General features: G+C 43.3%; 1 protein-coding gene across 1 annotated transcript; it reads right to left on the bottom strand.

The window, feature by feature from the left end:
- Positions 1-221: 221 nt before the first annotated feature.
- PSTK (phosphoseryl-tRNA kinase) lies at positions 222-9,854 on the bottom strand. Its single transcript, XM_027588175.1, has 6 exons — positions 9,269-9,854; positions 6,966-7,257; positions 6,525-6,723; positions 3,736-3,811; positions 3,147-3,240; positions 222-436 (listed from the first exon to the last, which is right to left on the bottom strand). Exons 1-6 carry the CDS (start codon positions 9,482-9,484, stop codon positions 237-239), a joined length of 1,077 nt encoding a protein of 358 aa, XP_027443976.1. The 5' UTR covers positions 9,485-9,854; the 3' UTR covers positions 222-236.
- Positions 9,855-16,310: the final 6,456 nt, after the last annotated feature.

The raw sequence follows: 16,310 nt of genomic DNA, 5'->3' as shown, positions 1-16,310 counted from the left end.
CACATAAATGAGGACGTGGGCCTGCCTCTGATGCCTAATTATCCATGTCATGTCTGACAAGTGACTGAAGTTATTTCTGTTATGACAAATGGATCTTTAGAATGGACTGTTGCTTTTTCTTGAATAAGTCTTTGGCAATTCCCACCACTGGGCGAGAAAACATCCAGTAACACAAAATTGTTTTAGTTTGCAAACTCTTAGCCAAAATCAGACATTTGATCGGAAGTTCAGAAGTTTTAATGTGGCTTTGAAAAATATTTCTGGACAATGTTGTCTTTCTCATAATGAAAACAAGAAATAACATCAGATATGTGGATGGTTTGTTGAGAGCACAGGTATTTTTTGTTTCCATGCCTTAGGTCCTCCAAAAACTCTGCTTTGAGCTTGTTGAGTTCTTCTGCTAGAAGCTTCAAGTTGCAAGGAAGCACTTGTTCATCTAGAATGAAAAGATACTCTCAAAATTGTGTAAACTAAATCAAGTTGGGCTGCCTGATTAACATCAGGAAATGAATTTGAATACTTCAGACAAACCAATCAGATTATTCTGTTAATAATCACAGTCGAGTAGGTGTACTATAGAAACAAAGGTCCCATTCATGTGATAGCAAACAAATCTTTTCAATACCTGGCTATGAAATGCGTGAGCATAAACGATAAGCCTGAAAAGGATTTTTGTTGTTGACAAGGTAGTTGATTTAGAATCTTCTTGAACTAACAGGTAGCAAGGCAAAAAAGCAGAACTAGGAAATGACAATTTGGTTTGAAACTGTGATAAATCTCTAGAGCAGCTGTCTAATCTATAACCTCCTACAACGATGAAAATGTTCTGTCCTACTCAACTCAGCAGCCACCAGCCACGTGGGTAATGTGACTGAAACAAAACTGCTTTGTTATTAAACAGCTTTACAGAAAACTGGCATACCATACACTTTATTCATTTCAACTACGATTCAGTATACCTGCAGATATGTGCAACTATCCCCGCGGTCCATTTGAGAACATCTCATCGTCTCAGAAACCTGCGTCCATTAGCTCCCACCCTCCTACCCCAGCCTCCACCCCACCCCAAATCCCTGAGCAACGACTAATGTACTAACGGGGCTCTAGATTTCCGCTTCTGGGCATTTCACGGGGGGGACTCAAGCAATGCGGCTTTTTGCGATGGCTTCTTTCACTTTGCATACTGTTTTCAAGGTTCATCCTAGCTACTAGGAATGATGCTGACAACAAGTATTTGTGTACACATATTTATACGAACCTATGTTCTCAATTCTCTTGAGCAGATACTTAGGAGTGGAATGGCTGGGTCCCATGGTAACTCCGTTCACTTGTTTGAGGAACTGCTCGGCTGTTTGCCAGAGCAGCTGCACCATTCCCATCAGCCGTGGATGAGGGTTTGCATTTCTCCACATCCTCACCACCACTTGCACTTACTGATTCTGGCTGGCCTGGTGGGTGTGCAGTGGGATCTCGTGGTTTTGGTTTGCATTTCCCTGAGGACTACTGAGAAGTGAGTTTTCTTATGGCTTGGCCACTGAAACGGAGAAAGGTCTCTTCAGACCCTTTGGCCATTTTTAAAGTTGGATTGTCTTTATTGCTGAGTGGTACCAGTCCTTTACCTCTTTAGGATACAAGTCTCTTATGATCTGCAAGTGTTTTCTCCTGATATGTGGGCTGTCTTTCCACTTTCTTGATGGTAGGAGAAAGGAATTTCTCATTTCATTCAAGTATGGATCTAGAAGCTAGTAGCACCTCCCTCACCTAAATAAATAAATGTGTATTGTAATGGGTGGGAACTGAGTCAAGAGTGATTTGGACATAACCCTATTCCCCCTTCGCCCTTCTCTTCATTTTACATAGAAGGCAAGAAAGGCAGATGGGTGAGAGAGAACTCCTGCAACTACCTTTGTCTCTATTCTAATTATGCTGCTGTTTGTTCCAGGCCTTTGGTTTTCCAACTCTGGGCTGTAACCTACCGGTGAGATGCAAGTTGCAAGCAGCGTTTTTCTAAAATGACATCAAATAGAACATAGTAGAGCCCACTACACACGTGAGGGTTTTGTGAAACCTGTTGCCACACAGGCATGTGTTCATGTACTGGGCTACACCCTAGGGTACAAGATAAAATCTGCTTATGGATCATATGAAAAACACCATATGGTTAGTGTACTGTTTGCTTTCCCAACAGTTCTAAGCTTTTGTAAAGGTATTAATGATCAATGCTGGTGATGTGGGGAGCCTAAGAGAAAGCACACACTGAAGTCAGACTTGACTCTGAACCCAGGCCGTCCAAGCATCTAGGAGCCGTTCAGCCTTGTGCAAGTTACTTGATCCTCCGAGAACCTTCATGTCCCTATCTGTAAAACTACACTCACCTCACGGGGCTGTAAAGACTGGCAACATTGAGCACATAAACGCTCAAGAAATGTTAAGCTAACGATAGTTTTTAAATCAAAATTTAAATAAAGCAAGGAGTTCAATATTTAAAACCTGAAGGAGTTATTTTCTAGAACTAGCACATACTCCAAGTTCAGACAGACAACACACTGAGCTTGGCGATTTGACATGTGGCCCCTGACCACCTCTCCCCGTTCCTTACTTCACCCGACTCAATGGCCACTTTTCTGCTCCAGAACTTACCAGACAACTTCACTTCTGGGTTTCTGCATTTGTGGCCACTGCCTGGAACGATCTACTATCAGATGACTGCGTGTTCGCTCTTTCTGGTTCATTCATATCTCGTCTTAAATGTCATCGCTGAGAAGTCTTCCAGACTACCCTTTAAAAAGAAGCTCTCCCAGTACTCTACATTGCCTTTCCCTACTTTATTTTTCTTCAGGGCACCAGCAGATACTCATGTGCTTGTCTGTCTGTCCGCTCAGTATAACATTCTACTCCCTTCTGATGCCCCGGTATTCAGAATAAAGCCTAGTACAGAGCTGCCACTCAATAAAAATGTATTGGATGGATGAATACCCTGTTCTAGGGGTAGAATTTTTAGTTTTTATATAACCAAGTTGCATACTGAAACTGAAAACATGATGTAAACATTAGGACTGAAATCTAATAAACTACCCAAAGTGTCAAGGAGACAGGAATAGCAGCAAAGTCGTATCAGCTAAACCCCATTCAACTACCCAACATACCTTTTGCTTCCTTCATCGTCTGGGAGACAATCCTTCGGAGCGTCTGGTCAGCTTGATGCAGAACGTTAGTTGAACAAATAATTCTGTCTGTTTCCTATGTGACACAGACATCGTTATTGGAAGTTTTAGAAAAGGACAGCTAAAGTGTGACACGTATTTGATAAGACGGAAAGGAAAGTGAAGATGGCTTTTCTGTTCCGGCTGTCCTTCCCTAGAAGATGGGTCCCATCTAGATAGTGGCTGCTGGTAAATGTCTAACAACAGGCTCTCCAGAAACAACAGCGACACAACCTGTTTCTAGTGTTTGTCAATGTCTCTGGTGCACGCATCCCTGTCCTTGCCCGTTTCAAGTTACCAACGCCAATATAATGGCGACAGGCTCCAACATTTCTGAGAGTTTGACAACTGGCTGCGACCAGCTGACACACCACTGCAGCCAGGAGTCAGAAGCTGAGAGCTGCCGGGACGCCACGGCAGTGACAGCATTTTCCACATTTTACCCAGAGTTCACACTCAGCTCAAAAAGACATTCATTCCTTCAGAAAGCGGTGCCTTCCCATGTATACTAAATCTATACTGGAAGATTTACCTTTTGTTCCACATTGTCCTCAATATATTTTACTGGATTTTCCAAAGCGGTAAGCAATAAATCAGTCAACTTCAGGCTATGAGAGAAGGGGAGATAAAATAAATCCTTATATCAAACATCTTTTTTTAAAAGAACTGGTGTTCATGAATACTAAATTGAATTCTAGAGGAATAAATGTGCTATAACCCCAAGATCCTAAGCCAAAGTGGAAAAGTGAAATGATTTGGAAGCTACCTTCTACTTGCAAAATCTAAAAGTAGAAGCCCAAAACAAATTATAAAGCAAAAGAATCCCCTTATTTAAAAAAATATTAATTTCCTAAAACATTTCAATAAGCTTTCGAAAGACATCCTCTCTTGTCCCTCATTAAGTGCTAAACTTTAGGCTACTACAGCTCTATTTTATTCTCTAAAGAGGGATACTTGGTCTGTACTTTCTGGCTTCTGCTTGTTTCCTGGATGTAGGTTAGCGAAGTTATTCACTGGTCAAGGGGCCACAGAGGGCTGAGGCAGAATTCATTCATTTAACAAGATTTTATTGAGTATCTTCTTATATGAAAAATATACAACCACGTATGTGAGGCAGGGGGCGGGTACAGCGAAATCCCTATCCTCTCCAAGCCTGGTAATGATTCCATTGTCTGTCTCAATAATTGAGCAAAAAATCATAATTTTAGATAGTGACAAGTGTTTGAGTAAAGACCATAAACAAAGTGATGGTGTTAAAAGAGTGACTGGTGAGTCCAATGAACACTCCTCACATTAGTTAGGATGGTCAGGAAAGTCAATCAAGCATAAATAAGTGGGGAGGGTAGAGGGGACAGCAAGTACAAGGCCCTGAGGCAAGAACAAGCTCCTCCTGTTCATGGAACAAAGGCCAGTTTGGTTGACAAGCAGCAACGGGGGAAAGTAGTAGGTAGGATATGAGGTTGCAAAGTTAACTGGGGTTAGAACACGTAATTTATGGTGAGGAGTTTGAATTCTACTCAGAGTGCAGAGCGTGGCACTGAAACAATTTAGGCTAGTGTGAGTTAAATCTCAACCTCAAGATGATCCTTCTCATGCTGGAAAGAGCCAGGTTCTGGAGTGAGTGAGACTGCACTGGGTCCAAACCTTGGGTCTGCCACTTACTGGGCCAGTTACCGCATCTATAAAATGGGGATAATTCTACTTATCCTCAAGAGTTGTTTGTGAGGATTGAATGAGATTAAACATGACGAGTTCAGAACATGCCCGATACATAGTATCTGCTGTTGCTCTGAGTAGTAACACCATCAGCGGTAGTGGTGGTTACACAGTAGTACCTTACGGAAGCCTGGAGAAGGTACATTTGTCAGATCATCTTTCAACTTCCGATACAGGGCCACCAGGTTTCAAACAACCCCTTCACTGATGCTATAACTATTTTGGACCTGTGAGAGCAGGTGGCCAGGTTCTGAAGACCCAAGACAAAACAGATTATGCTAAGTGTTGGCAACAGCATGGGAGAAACTCAACACTCTTCCTTGCTTTTAGCAAGAACTGGCCCTCACTCGTCTCAAAGCATTGATAACATTAGGCCATTCTCACGGGATAGATATCTCGATGCCTCAACCAGCCATTCAACTTCCAAAGGAAAAAATCTTAAGTATTCCAGAATGAGTAGCAATCAGCTGGTTACGGGCCTGCTCAAAGTTTCAGGATATTAAAAGTTAAAATTAGAAACCTCAGCCGTAGCTCATTTCATAAACCCTAATAAACAACAGTCTCTTAAATCCATTTTTTTTTTTAGTATATTCAAGTATATATTATGAAATCGATGGAAAACTGTATCTTGGGAACCGAACATTTTGAGGAATGAATTTTAAAAATTAGCGTTTGCTGATCCAGGGCGCCTGGGTGGCTCAGTCGGTTAAGCATCTGCCTTCTGCTCAGGTCATGATCCCAGGGTCCTGGGATCGAGCCCCCGTTGAGCCCCCTGCTCAGTGGGGAGTCTGCTTCTCCCTCTCCCTCTGCCTGCAGCTCCCACTGCTCATGCTCTTTCTCTCTCTCTCAAGTCTTTAAAAAAAATTAAAAAATAAAAACTCCTGACCCCCTGTGAACAACGGCCAGGCAGGGGCAATGGAAATGCAGGCAAGACAGCTCTAGAACTCTGCTATGATACAATAACCACTAGCCACAGGAGGCTATTTAAGTTTAAAGCAATTAAAATAAAATTCAAAATTCAGGCCATCAGAGGTGCTGGCTGTTGCAAGAGCTCAACAGTCACGTGGCCAGCAGCCGCTACACGGGACAGTACAGATAGAGAACATTTCCGTCATCCGTGAAAATTCCATTACAAATGTGCTGCTGCAGAACTCTCAAGACACAGACCATGAACGGAAGCATTAGCAGCCCAAAAGCCTCACACACATGCGGCCGTGTAACAATAGGGAGGTTGAAGGCAAAATTCCGACTCGGCTACTTCCACCCTTTTTCTTTCTAGAAGAAAATTACTGGGCAACCTGTTTAGACTGTGCTACTTTAGCGAGTTTCAAAGATGCACCCCACTCTGCATTCCCTGCGCGGATCTCCGTGACAACACAGTCTTCACGAGAGTACACGTTTGCACGCACACATCTCCACCGCCACAAGCTTGAGGGCTCTGGGCAAACAAACTTTCTCACTCTGTGGCCTCTTCTCCGTAAAGGGAAGGTAACAATCTCTCTCTAAGGCTTGTGTAAGTATTAACCAAGTGGACATGAGTCAAGCAAGGAGCACTGTGCCCGGCTCAGGGAGGCACCCGGTGAAGGTCAGCTTTGTGTGGGTTACCTGGCCTCAGAAGAGCACGGCGTACTCTGAATTGTGAGGCTGTTGTGTTCCCAAGCATTTTTCCCCGGGTTGGGCTTCTCTATCTTTCTTGCCATCAGGTGAATGGTCTCGGCAGGCAGTGCCCGGCATCTCTGGCCATTCCTCTGTAAACAGGTCTCGAGAGGACAATCTAAAAAAAGCTGGCAAAAGCCTAATGAATCTGAAAACAATGTTAAACCACAGAATTACTGGTGCACTGTTTTTTTCCAAAATGTGACATAAACAAATTAGACAAATTATCCTGGCTGCAGCAAGAAAAAGCATTTGCAATGCTGAACATCTAGCTTTGAGAATTAAGTAAATCAATACTAACTTCCCGATCCAATTAAATTCTAAGAACGGCAGTGATTTTGATATGCAAACAAATGTCTGTGTGTAAGAAAAAAAAAATGTTTGAATTACATTTCCGAGCCAGTTGGTAGACTTCGTATCTCATACTTTGATAATAAAAGTTGTCATCTAAGATCAAAAACAAAGGTCTAGAAACAGCAATCTTCGTTAAGAGGTAGCAAGACTGGGTCTCCAGCGCAGCAGAAGATATCAGATCTTGATCCTTTAAGCACCTTATAAAATCCTCCCACAGGGCTGCAGTCCTGTTGGGTGGGGCAGACATCTGACACCCATTAATGACAGCCATCAAGAAGTATTCTAGGTACTTCAACAGTTCCTGTCGAAGCAATTTCCATTGGGATGGCTACAAAAGACGGAAGAATTAACAATTTACATTAGGCTCTGGTCAGTAGGGTGGTCACGATTGATTGCCCTAGGCATCCCTACAGGGCCATTTCAGCTCACAGCGCTAAACCATCTGGAATTCTCTGAGCACAACTTCTTCTGTCATGCCTCCGTATCTCCATGTATAAATGGTTTTCTCTGCCCAGAAACTCCTACTCACTGATGTTAGTCCTCTGAAGTCTCCTCAGACTCAACCACGCAGGAGACAGCTCAGACCCTCCCTTGCCTACTGACATCTTGCTCTGCATAAGGCGGGTCTCCGCTCTGGCAGAGGGTGTAGGCGTTTGTTTGCACATCTCTATTTCTCTGCTAGATCAATCGTCCGTCCACTGTTACCCTCCAGAAGAAATGAGCCATAATCAATATCCTGCCGAAATAAAATAGTCTGGCTTAGATATACCTATGCTGGTTTGCCCTCGAAATGAGAAAAGTTGTGGACAGAAAGGATCAGCTGAAAGATGCCTGGGTCAAGATGAGAAGACTTCGGGCTAACAACAGGGTTGAAATGGGATGGGGAACGACAGAGATGGTAGACTGAAGGGAAGAGAATAAGTAACTTGAGAATACAGGTAATCTTGTGCTGCTCAAGCACTGTGGACAGCAGGAACAGAGTTACGAGGTCCAGGCTGGAGAGCACACATAGGAACACGAGATAAGGATTCCTCTCCCGTCCAGGCCCTGCCCCACCACTGAGATTACAACACATATAACAAATACATCACCCAAACCTACTAAAAAGGAAACAAGATCACTTCCTAGAAGGTGAGATTGCCTACCCATGGTGACTAGGTGAGTCCCGTGACCTTCGTCTGTAGGGAGGAGTGGAAAAAATATAATAAAAGTGAGGAAAAAGCCCAGCAAGTAACGATTCCTATCAACAACTTCCAGCTTTCACTCAAGTGGTGAAAATACTATCATCCAACTAAATCTAGTGCTACCAGGGACTTGATACTGCACTTACCTTACAATTAAACAAGAATAAGAAAGTATATATAATTTTGCTGGAGCAGTCCAAAATGTTTCCATCCACCAAATGTACTGTATTTGTACATACATATTTACAGAGTGGAATCACATCATACCTGCATGTTATTTAGGTGCATCCATCTACACTAGGGTATTAAACGACAAATGTATTTTAATTTTTCAGAATCTGTCATGTCAAAGAGGATTTGCTCTAGAGTGAGAATGAGATGGGTGACATGAATCTACTCTCCCCTCAGAGATCTGTTTTCATATGCTTCTCCACGGGGATGCATGTCGCTGCACTGAGTGTGATCTGAAGGCTTAAAGGGAAGTGTGTACTTGGAACATACGAGCTGGTCACTAAACAGAAGCCCATTACTTCATCTGGTGATCAACTAAGAAACAACCATCTTTTCCTATGCTGGCAGAGGAAGATTTACCCTGAAATGAAAATGAAGAGTGAGCTTCAGAGGCCAGGCCCTTCATTTGTACAGCCACTCTCTATTACCATGGGAGGGACCCTAGGAATTTTGTTATTTATAATTCTGTATGCTTTTACTTAAAAAAATTTCCGCAAATTATATAAACTTAAAGATCCACAAAGATTCGCCCATGGCTGATGCTAAACTGGCTGTGTTGAAATTTTTAAGAGATTCCGCCCCTTCCTAGGAATATTCTTCCTAAAGGATTTTTCAAGAGCATTCCTGACCATGGGGGGGGGGGGTTCCATGTTACACGCTGACAAAACCTACCGCTGTCTTAAGCCTCACTCTATAGAAGATACAATACATACATGCCCCAAATAGACATATAAATCTCTACAATGAATTACTTTAAGATGGAATCAACATATTCAGTATTAAACCAACTCCACTCTTCTCGAATCCCGGTCTCTCCCTCTGTCAGGGACGCACCTCCCACACTGGGTGTAGCCCAGCATTTAGTGGGAGCCCCTCCATTTCCTTCGAAAATCGGGGTCTAGGCCCCGCCCCTTCCGTACTGACCAATGGCCGCGCGCTCGCCTCCTCCAGGAACGCGTCCGGCATGACGTCATCATAGGTGACGACGCCGACGGCCCAGCCCCGCTCCTCCCGTAGCCGGTGGCTGAGGGCCCGCGCCAAGGTCGATTTTCCTGCTGCCGGAAGGCCGCAGAGAAGGCAGAGGCCTAGCTCCCGCGGTCCGTCGCTGCGCGCCCCTCTGGCGTCCTCCGCGGTCTTCATGCTGTCTCCGGAGACGGAAGGCGGCTGAGAACGCCGTCTCCGGAACCGTCCGCCCAGCGCGCACGCGCAGTCTCCCGCAGCAGCTCCGCCGCCTAGGGTCGGGAGGGAACGGCGGGCGCGTCTTCCAATCCCAACACGGTGCGCGGCCCGGCGGTCTCCGAGAGCTCCCCGTGGTCACCGGAACCGCTGGTGCCGAGCTCTTTGTGGGGCGAGTCCTCTAGGCTGGAGAGACCACGGCGATGCGTTTCCTAACTCCTGGACATTTCCCAAAGTGTCAGAGAGCTGGACTTAGGTGGTCAGATTTATCCTCCCTGCTGGAAACTTGCAAGCCACTGGGAATTGCACTTCGTTAAGGCGAGGTCCTTGGGAAATCCCGGAAGAGGCTTTGAGCGTCTTCCCCCAGCAGTCTTTGAAAGGTCAATTGCTGTTAGAACATAAGGCGAAGTTGACAGTCCGACGCCCACGCTCCGCTGCCCCTCCTAAATGTGACAGGTGTAAGGCAAAGTAAATATTAGGTACTGCGCCCTGAGCTGCAGCAAGTGTGAGGAAGTGGAGGCAGGATAGGAACATCCCTAGACCTCCGTTCCAATGTACTCATGCAGAGGAGAGTAGATATTTTAGTGTTAAAATGAGAAATACTAGGCTGTGGGGAGGTATAAAATTCCTTGTATGGGGTTGTGATGTGGAGAAGTTGAATTCAGATTCTAACTTTCACCTTATTTTAAAGGGGATTTCTTCCTAGTCATAAAGTGGTGTGTTCAAAATGTGTGCAAATGAGGTTAGAATCAGTAAAAGGGGGCAAAATACAATCAGTAACGCAACGTTAAATCTGATATAATTTGACTACAGAGCATGTACACATACATTTTCTCTTGAAGGTGAGCCATGAGTTAAGCATACTCTTCATTTCATGACATTTGGTCATTGGTCCAGTGCAAGAACGAGAAAGGAATGTTATCATGCCAATGGGAGAGCAAGCCCAAGGTCCCCAGCTGAAAGCGAGTATGGGGGTGGCTGCTGAGTCAGAGTGCCCAAAGCTCAAATGGCATCAGCAATGAAAATACGGAACTTTGGGCAGAAATCTCGTTCATTTATTGAGCCTGAACAGGTAGCTGTTTGGAACTTAAAAGCCTTGCTTACTGACAATGTCTCTACCTCCTTTGCCTCCAACCTCAGTTGATTTAAGGAAATATCTGAGTATCCCAAGAACTCTGGGGAGGGAACTTTCATTGCTGTTAGATTCTAGTACCCATATTCAGACTTATCTAATCTTTGGTGTCATTGTAGTAGTTACAGGGGGCAACAGATGGGACCAAAAAGCAACCTCATCCTCAAGAGACATTTGTGGCCCATTTTACCTCACATACAAACACATAATTTGAAGGGGGACAGATCATTCCTATTTAGGATGTTAAACTTGATTTAAATTGCTCTTAGATTGGTTGTCACATGGCACTGTAAGTGCAGCCTCAATTGTCCTCATTCTGTCCCTTCTGATCCTCAGAAACAAGGAGGCTGGTCAGTAACCTTCATGCTGGAACTGTCACTCTGCTTTGAACTTGGGGTGAGACTGCTTGTCAGACCTCACCTTCCTAGTTCTCTTCTGTCAGTTCTGCCCTTCAGAGCCCTAGGCATTGCCCGGAACCTTTGCTTTGACTACCACATAGATCATAGGAGGTGCTCAGCACCCAATTCCAATTTTTGCCTCAGCTAATTGCCCCATGTTGGAGGCTGTTAACTTGTTTCTTCTCACAAGAGCTTTCGATTCACTTTGACTCAGCTGCCTGTTCCAAAAATGTTAAATGTCCTTAAGAGGAACTATATTCATCTGAGAGCAAGTGAACACAAAGGAATGTGTTGACTCCTCTGGGTTTAAGTTTCCTGATCTGTATAATGAGTGAAGTCTTCAAAAGGGCACTTAGAAAATCTGAGATGCCACCTTCTGACGTCCCCAGTATCTTCAGAAGCAGGTTTCCTTCTCTGGTTAACACTGTTTTCTGCCAACTCAGCACTCAGGTTCTTCAGTTGCTAACAGAAACTGCTAACAATCTAGCCTGCCAAAGCCCAGATTTCCTTAATCACAGCAATGGTAGTTAAAACCTCACTCCTTACCTCTTTTGCCAATTTCTTTTTTCTTTACTAATTCCTAGAGCTAAGCCCTTTCTAGTCAGATTTTTAAAAATAGCTTGACCTGGGGCACCTGGGTGGCTCACTCTGTTAAGTGTCAGACTTGATTTTGGCTCAGGTCATGATCTCAGGGTTGTGGGATTGAGCCCCACTGGGCTCCTCGCTGAGTGGGGAGTGTGCTTGAAGATTTTCTTTCTCCCTCTGCCCCTCCCCCCTCTCAAATAAATAAATCTTAAAAAAAATATCTTGACCTGCTTTACCTTAACCCAAACATGGCATTGCAAGCATGGCATTCACAACCTCTCCAAACTCTCACTTTTCATTACTGAAATAATTAACTAAGACATGTTATTCCATAACCCATACATAATAAATAGACATTTATTAAGTGCGTGTCCCCTCAGCTGCCACCTCCTCATGGGCCTATTGAAAATGAACTGCCTTTCTTTGCTCTCCAGTGAGGTATTTGTTCATACCCATTTCAAAAACTCCTGTAAATTTCAGGCCAGTGTAAAACTTGTGCGCTTACTGGCTCCTTTTCTATACTGTCAGTATCATTTCCAGTTGAATCATCTTCAAGTCACCAATCTTATCTTCCTACTGATTTTTTAAAAGACCTAACAAAGGTAGCCTAAAATGTGAGCCAGATACTGAAATGTTACCAGACCTTGAACTAATCTTACAATGAACTAATCTTATAATATGTAGTGTTTTTCTGATTTCTCAAAGACCACTCTGCCCCTGGTATTGTGAGGTGAGTAAATACGGTATTGTGAAAGTGAGTAAATGACTTACTGTACTGAAAGTGGGTACTTAAACCCAGAATAATCATTAATTTCATTAACCCTAAGAACCACCAAAGTGGCTGAGGAAAGACCACAGGTGGAAGTTCAGCTAAGATAAAGGAGGATCTGGGGCAACCTTTGATTCACAGTAACAATGATGGAACAGATTTCAATGTCCTGGTTTCTTAAGCTTTCAGAACAACTCTCTTGGAAGAAAACAATTCCAATGAGCTTTCTCACTACTTCCTTACTTCCTACGATTGTTACATGTTTTAAATACTTATAAAGATGTTTAAAACAAACTCAACAGTCTAATAAATGAGCTTTAACACTGTGAAAATTACTCTATGTTTGGTCCTGTGTACCAGATACCGTGTTAAATCCTGGGTATCCACACATAAAGACATCTCCTGCTGTTTAAAAAAAAGCTCATAGTTTATTTGAGGAAAGTGAGAAAAGTAAGATGTCCACAGCATTTGGAGAACAATATAACTACCAATTAAGAAAATTTACCTTGGCTGTTCATGTTCTATCATATATAAAAGTACAGCCATCTGAGGTAAAACTGGTATAAGAGTTTTAAAGTTTCCCCTTATCCTGAAATCCAGCATTATAACATATCCCTGGAGGAACAGCAAACATATCCCAAAATTCTGTAATTTTGCATAAAGATGGGTACTTTTTATAGGAAGAATGCAGTATTCAAAATGAGTTATGAGCATATTATGTAGGATTTTTATTAGGTTACTTCTTCAGAACATGCAAGTGTCACAAAAACAACAGAAAATAGCAAAATACATCTTACGGTTTACTTAGTTTGGATGCTACTTTCCTTCATTATAAATTTACCAAAAGAAGAGCTGGTTCACCCAGAAGTCACTGCTGAGTTCCCAAGAATGTGGGATAAAACAATCCCATGAAATAGGTCCATTACCAGGTATTTTGAAGCTGGAGTGGATTTTTCCATAGATACCATTCTACTCATGCTGGTTACCTTTTCAATCTACTTTTTACTGGATTCATTCACATTAGTGTACACTACTGTAGATCCCAGCAGAACAAGTTAATTTTTTTTAAATTATGAAGATAAAACATACAAAATCTCTTTGCAGTTTTCAATAATTTAAGGGAATAAAGGGGTCTTAAAATGAAAGTGTTTAAGAATCTGTTGTAAGGCACACAGAGCAACAAAACAGTTATGTGATTCCTACCTACCTCATCCCTAATACCTCTATTTGGACTTTTTTTTTTTAAAGATTTTATTTATTTGACAGAGAGAGACAGCAAGAGAGGGAACACAAGCAGGGGGAGTGGGAGAGGGAGAAGCAGGCTTCCCACCGAGCAGGGAGCCCGATACGGGGCTCGATCCCAGGACCCCGGGACCATGACCTGAGCCGAAGGCAGACGCTTAATGACTGAGCCACCCAGGTGCCCCCTTCTATTTGTATTTTTAAAGAAATCTCTTCCCTTAGTTTTATTTTTAAATTATTCTCTTTACTAAGACTCTAGGATAGTGATGGTGGGCAGAGGTAGGGAAGCAAGAAAAGCATGTAACAATAGCATGGGGTTCTTTTTTAAAGCCATGTACACTATCCCCTAACAAAACTCTACAGGGGCTCCTGGGTGGCTCAGTCAGTTAAGCATCCAACTCTTGATTTTGGCTCAGGTCGTGATGTCAGGGTCGTGGACTGACGCCCGCTAAGCACAGAGCCTGCTGGTCCCTCTCCCTCTGCTCCACCCCCACCCTCAAACCCAGGCTCATGCTCTCTAAAATAAGTACATAAAATCTTAAAAAAACAAAAAAACACAAAACCCCTACAACTTTACCCACTCAGAATTTAAATGCTGTTACTAACGGAAGACTAATTCTTGACATATACTGATGACCACAGCTGTGTTGTGGTCCCTAAGTTCACCCTCTCGGATGACTCAGAAAAGCTGTTATATTCATGGTTACGAGATATAACCATGTGTTGGTGCTCTGTGTGCCTTATAACAGATTCTTAAACATGAAAGGATGCAGATTAAAACTAGAAAAGCAAAGGCACATAGGACATAATCCAGGGCAGACCAGATGCAAGCTTCCAGTTGACTCCTCCCAGGGGAGTTGTAATGACAGGACTTAATTCTCCCAGCGATGATGTGTGACAACGTGTGCAGAATATTGCCAACCAGGGAAGCTCCTCCGAGTCTTGGTATCCAATGTTTTTATTGGGATGAGTCATATAGGCACAGAGCACCCAGGTGCTGATGTTAGTTACTCAGTCTTCCACCCTTTCAGAAGCCAAATTAATAGAACGTGATCCTTCATCATAAATCCTGTTGTTTAGCATGACCTAGATATGGGAGGGCCCAAGGCCCCTAGTCAAAAGACAATTTTATCAAGCAGGATATTCTAACAGCTTAGAGGATATTTCCAGGACCTGGGCAAGCGCCAGGTCTTTTTTGGGAATGTGCAAGTTTCGAACAAGTTAATGCTTTTACTGGACAAAACAACTTCAGAATAAGAAGATGTCACATAGTTGATGTCATGGATGTGGGCACAGATTCAGCTCTAGATCAAGAGCTTCCCCATCATTTCTACATTTCCTCAGAAAGCTTGATGCCAGGCTGTTTTGAAAACTGTACAGAGTATAGCAATGTTGCTAACCAGAACAGAGATTATAAATGAGATGGGTGGGGAGCACCTATAAATGAGGGCTGGGGAAAAAGGGAAGTCACTCTTTCTTTCCCATTCCTTCCCTAATTACAGGCCCAGCTGGAGGCAGGGTGAGAAAGAGGAATCCCTGGCAACTGTGGGGCCTTGCAAAAGCCAGCAGAAGGAAGAAGAGGAAATACAACCCAAGTGGTACTTGCTGGGAGGAAAGTTAAGTCCCTATAACCACCTTGATGGGGAGTATACTCCAGGTTCCTCATCCTCCACCACCCCCAGGTTGATGTCTGATCATCCTGGCGTCTCATCATCAAAAATTCTGTTAGGCTGGTTTAGCCAGAACTCCCTTGATCCCTGATGATTTCTCTTAGTAATTTTCCACCAGACTCCCCACCCTGCTCCTTGGGCATAAATTCCCACTGGTCCACACTATATTCAGAATGGAGCCTGGTTCTATATGGACCACTTTCTCCTATTGCAATAGTTCTAAATAAAATCTGTTTTTACCACCCAGCTCTGGTTTTTCTTGACATACTTAAAAAAGGCAAGTATAGTACAGAGGAATTAGTTTAATTCTATGGGAAAGGGGATATCAGCTTGCTTTTGAATGATAAACAGGATATTCCCTACCTGCCCACAAAAGGGGCATTCAATGTAGGGGGAAAATATGTGCAAGGTGGGGAGGCAGTAGGTGTGAAGAGGCAGGCAAGAGTCACAGTACAAAGGGCTTTGTATGTCATGCTAACCAGTAAGGGTGACGAGGACATCAAGCAGTAGAAGCGGCAGAGGGCAGTGCAGAGGATGGAATGGAGGTTATGAAAATGAAGACTTACGACAGTTAAGAAACTCCAGGAATTGTTTCGGATGAAAGCTAGTGCTTGAAAACAGAAGACTCAGTTGAAAACACTGATCTCCCTCCTTAAGTTGAAGATTGGTGTTTTTGAAGAAAAGCATATTTTCCTTTGGACTTCCCAAAATGTTAATGAATGAAAATTTATGACCACAGGAAGGAGGATATATAGAATAGAAATACTGATGTAGACGACGTAGAATGAATCTGGAGAACTGAAAATCTTCGTAAAAGTCCAAGAACCTTTACATTTAAGGGCTCTGGAACTTAGATCTGTGATCTAATTTCCATTTTTTTTCCCAAAAGATGAGAAACTCATCTGCACAAGCCTTTACTGAAAAGGGTGGGTGGAGGCGGTGGGGAGGCACCAGTTAGCCTCCCCTCCTGAGGGGCACCTAGAAAGTTCCATCT

The sequence above is a fragment of the Zalophus californianus genome, chromosome 15 (assembly GCF_009762305.2).
Source record: "Zalophus californianus isolate mZalCal1 chromosome 15, mZalCal1.pri.v2, whole genome shotgun sequence".
Lineage (NCBI taxonomy): Eukaryota > Metazoa > Chordata > Mammalia > Carnivora > Otariidae > Zalophus > Zalophus californianus.
Note: the sequence above shows the minus strand (reverse complement) of the source record. Positions and strands in the feature narration are given on the sequence as shown.

Excerpts from the sequence above, each read along its gene's own strand:
- PSTK (XM_027588175.1), bottom strand. The coding sequence starts at position 9,484 with ATGAAGACCGCGGAGGACGCCAGAGGGGCGCGCAGCGACGGACCGCGG. Across the intron at positions 6,724-6,965 it reads CTACCAACTGGCTCGGAAAT|ATTCATTAGGCTTTTGCCAG; the intron begins GTAATTCAAACA and ends CATTGTTTTCAG. Across the intron at positions 437-3,146 it reads GACGATGAAGGAAGCAAAAG|ATGAACAAGTGCTTCCTTGC; the intron begins GTATGTTGGGTA and ends TTTTCATTCTAG.